This window comes from Buceros rhinoceros, unplaced genomic scaffold (assembly GCF_000710305.1).
Source record: "Buceros rhinoceros silvestris isolate BGI_N320 unplaced genomic scaffold, ASM71030v1 scaffold28489, whole genome shotgun sequence".
Classification (NCBI taxonomy): domain Eukaryota; kingdom Metazoa; phylum Chordata; class Aves; order Bucerotiformes; family Bucerotidae; genus Buceros; species Buceros rhinoceros.
Genome location: NW_010431360.1, coordinates 1 through 2,795, shown reverse-complemented (window position 1 = coordinate 2,795; position 2,795 = coordinate 1). Strand labels below are relative to the sequence as shown.

At 60.6% G+C, this 2,795-nt stretch overlaps 1 protein-coding gene across 1 annotated transcript in view; it reads left to right on the top strand.

Moving 5' to 3' along the window:
* Nucleotides 1-1,256, top strand: part of UROD (uroporphyrinogen decarboxylase) — a 2,654-nt gene extending 1,398 nt beyond the window's left edge. Inside the window, exons 6-10 of the mRNA XM_010143415.1 lie at nt 44-121; nt 231-359; nt 502-602; nt 855-921; nt 1,092-1,256. Of these exons, the coding sequence (XP_010141717.1) occupies nt 44-121; nt 231-359; nt 502-602; nt 855-921; nt 1,092-1,256 (540 nt within the window). The remainder of the gene's footprint in view (nt 1-43; nt 122-230; nt 360-501; nt 603-854; nt 922-1,091) is intronic.
* Nucleotides 1,257-2,795: the final 1,539 nt, after the last annotated feature.

The following is a 2,795-nucleotide window of genomic DNA, read 5'->3' as shown; positions in this document are numbered from 1 at the left end:
CAAAATAGCCAAGGCCAAGAGCTGGCTCTCCCGTCCCCCCGAGGCAAGCCACCGACTGCTGCGGCTGCTGGCCGATGTCGTCACCGACTACCTCGTGGGGCAGGTGGCTGCTGGAGCACAGGTGTGTCCTGGGGCATGGGGACAGGCAGGAAGACAGGGACTGGGCACAGAGGGGATCCAGCAGAAAGCAGGAGTGAGGTGCAGCTCTCCCAGCCCCGTGTCCCCGGCAGGCACTCCAGCTGTTTGAGTCCCACGCGGGGCACCTGGGCCCAGAGCAGTTTCAGGACTTCGCCCTGCCTTACATCCGAGACATTGCCCAAGCTGTCAAGAGAAAGCTGAAGGAGGGGGCGCTCCCCCTGGTGCCCATGGTGAGTCAGGGCTGCCCCTGGCATCTGGGGGCTGCTGGGGAGGCTGCACCCCCGGTACCTGCCTCCCCCAGTCTAGCCCGTGGAGAGGGGCCTGACCCATAGTGGAGTCACTGCTCGTCTCCTCCCTCCCCAGATCATCTTTGCGAAGGACGCACACTACGCACTGCACGACCTGGCCCGCGCCGGTTACGAGGTGGTTGGTCTCGACTGGACCATCCGGCCCCAGGAGGCTCGGTAAGAGTCTGGCAGAATGCTCAGGTGCCTGGCCTGGGCCAGGTACCCTGATCTTTTCCCTGCGCCATCCCAGGCCTGGACATTTCTGCTCCAGAGGCAGGGATAGTTGGTTACCCATGCCACGTGGTGCTCACAGCAAGCAGGGGCTGCACCGAAGGGTCCTATGTGCCCTCCACTGGGGGCTGCAGGCGCCCAGCTGCCCCCAACCTCTGCAGCACATGCAGCAACTCATCTGCTTCCTCCCTGCTGCAGTGCACAGACAGGGAAAGATGTCACCCTGCAAGGCAACCTGGATCCCTGCGCTCTCTATGCACCCAAGGTGAGCCATGGCCATTGCCCGTTCCAGCCTGCGGTAAAGGCCTCCTGCCTGTTTCCCTACCTGCAGCGCTGGCTCCTGTCCCAGCAGTCCCACAGGCTGGCTGGAGACTGGGGGGGTGGAGTACCCTGGGCTGAATGGGGCTGATATGTCATTTCCCACCATGCCTACAGGAGAAGATTGGCGAGCTGGTGAAGAAGATGCTGGAGGGTTTCGGAACCCAGCGCTACATTGCCAACCTGGGCCACGGCCTCTACCCCGACATGGACCCTGAGCACGTGGGTGCCTTCGTGGAGGCCGTGCATGCTCATTCCCGCCACATCAACAAGCACAGCTGAGCCTGGGGGCTTGGGGACAGGACTCCGGTTTGGGTCGCCTGTTGTCACAGGGCTCGCTCCAGGCTAGGCTGCAGCATTAAACCAGCACCTTCTCTGCAGCAGCCGTGTGGCTCTGGCTGGGGCAACGGGGAACTGGATGGCCTTGAAGGAGATGGGCTGTGATGGCAGCCTGGCAGTGGGGCAGGAGGTCAGGGGGAGCCCCTGAGCCCCGTCCTGCAGATCAGAACGGGGACATAGGGATGCCAGCAAAACGGAGGGATGGCTCTCCCTGCCAGGCTGCACAGGTTTTACCAAAGGCTTGTGAGAGAAGATGTAAGCCTAGAGCACAGTAGGCATCTCCTGGCACTATGGGTGTGCTGAGCCCTGCTGGGAAGGTGGGCTGCCTGAGGCTGGCAGGGTCACAGCCCAGGAGCTGGGGGATTGCAGCCTCTTGCTGCCACAGGCTCAGCGTGAGCCACCCATGCCCCAGTCCTGCTCCAGTCCTGCTCAGATGGGAAACAGGCAACATGATATTGACCCAGGGCATCCCTGAGTGGGTGGGAGACCCAGCAGGACTCACCTCGGGGACAGCCAGCAATGTAGCAGGAGCCCTCCAGATACTAGCACTGCCAGCACCTTGCTACACTGGCTGGGAGGGTGGCAGAGATACCATGGCCCTAACATCACCATCACCCTTCTCCAGCTCCCAGAGCCTCTTTGGGACCATCTCACTGATCCTGGACATCTCTCCCCCAAGCACACCTCCCCATCACCTCTGATCCCCAGGGCCAGGTCTGCCTGGGGCTCAGCAAACCCTGCAGAAAAAGCAGCCCAGGGCGCTGGCAGCACCCAGGAACTCTGGGTTATGACTCTGTGCCACCCCATCCCACGTGGCAGTGCACACACCGCAGTCCAGGCTGGCTGTAGGAGGGACTGAGATACGGGAGCCAACACTGCTCTAGCCAGCACAGCCAGGGCAGTGCCACCAGGGTGGGCAGGGACCCACTGGTGCTAAGCATGGCAAGGAATTGCATCCTGAAGCAGCCAGGGTGCTTTGTCATTGCCCCACCCTCCCCCTGATGCCACCACTTCCCTGGGTTCTGCCCTACTTACAATGCTGTGACGCCAGGATGCCCAGCAAGCGTGGTGACCCCTCTGACTTTAGAAAAAGGCAGGAGAGAAACAGGCAGTAACGTTCATCCCTTTTATTATTAAATATCAGATGAAGAGGTCGCACACACACATACACGCACGCACGCAAAAAAAAAAAAAAGGGAAGGAAAAAAGAGAGAAAGAGACTGGTTGAAGACCACTATTTTGGTGGCGACAGAGACCGAGTACAATTGGTTTCCTGGCCGGAACGCGGACACAAGTCACTTGCCAAAAAATTAAAAGTCAAACCAGACAGCAGATAACTAGCCCACGTTCTCTAACTACAAGTCACCATCCAGACCGGCCCTGGCCCCCCCCAGCCCTCCTGACCCCGCTGGTGAAGAAATGAACCAAAACCGAAGCGCTGCTGGCTCGGGGCTGGCGAGTCTGCCCCTGGCACAGGGCGAA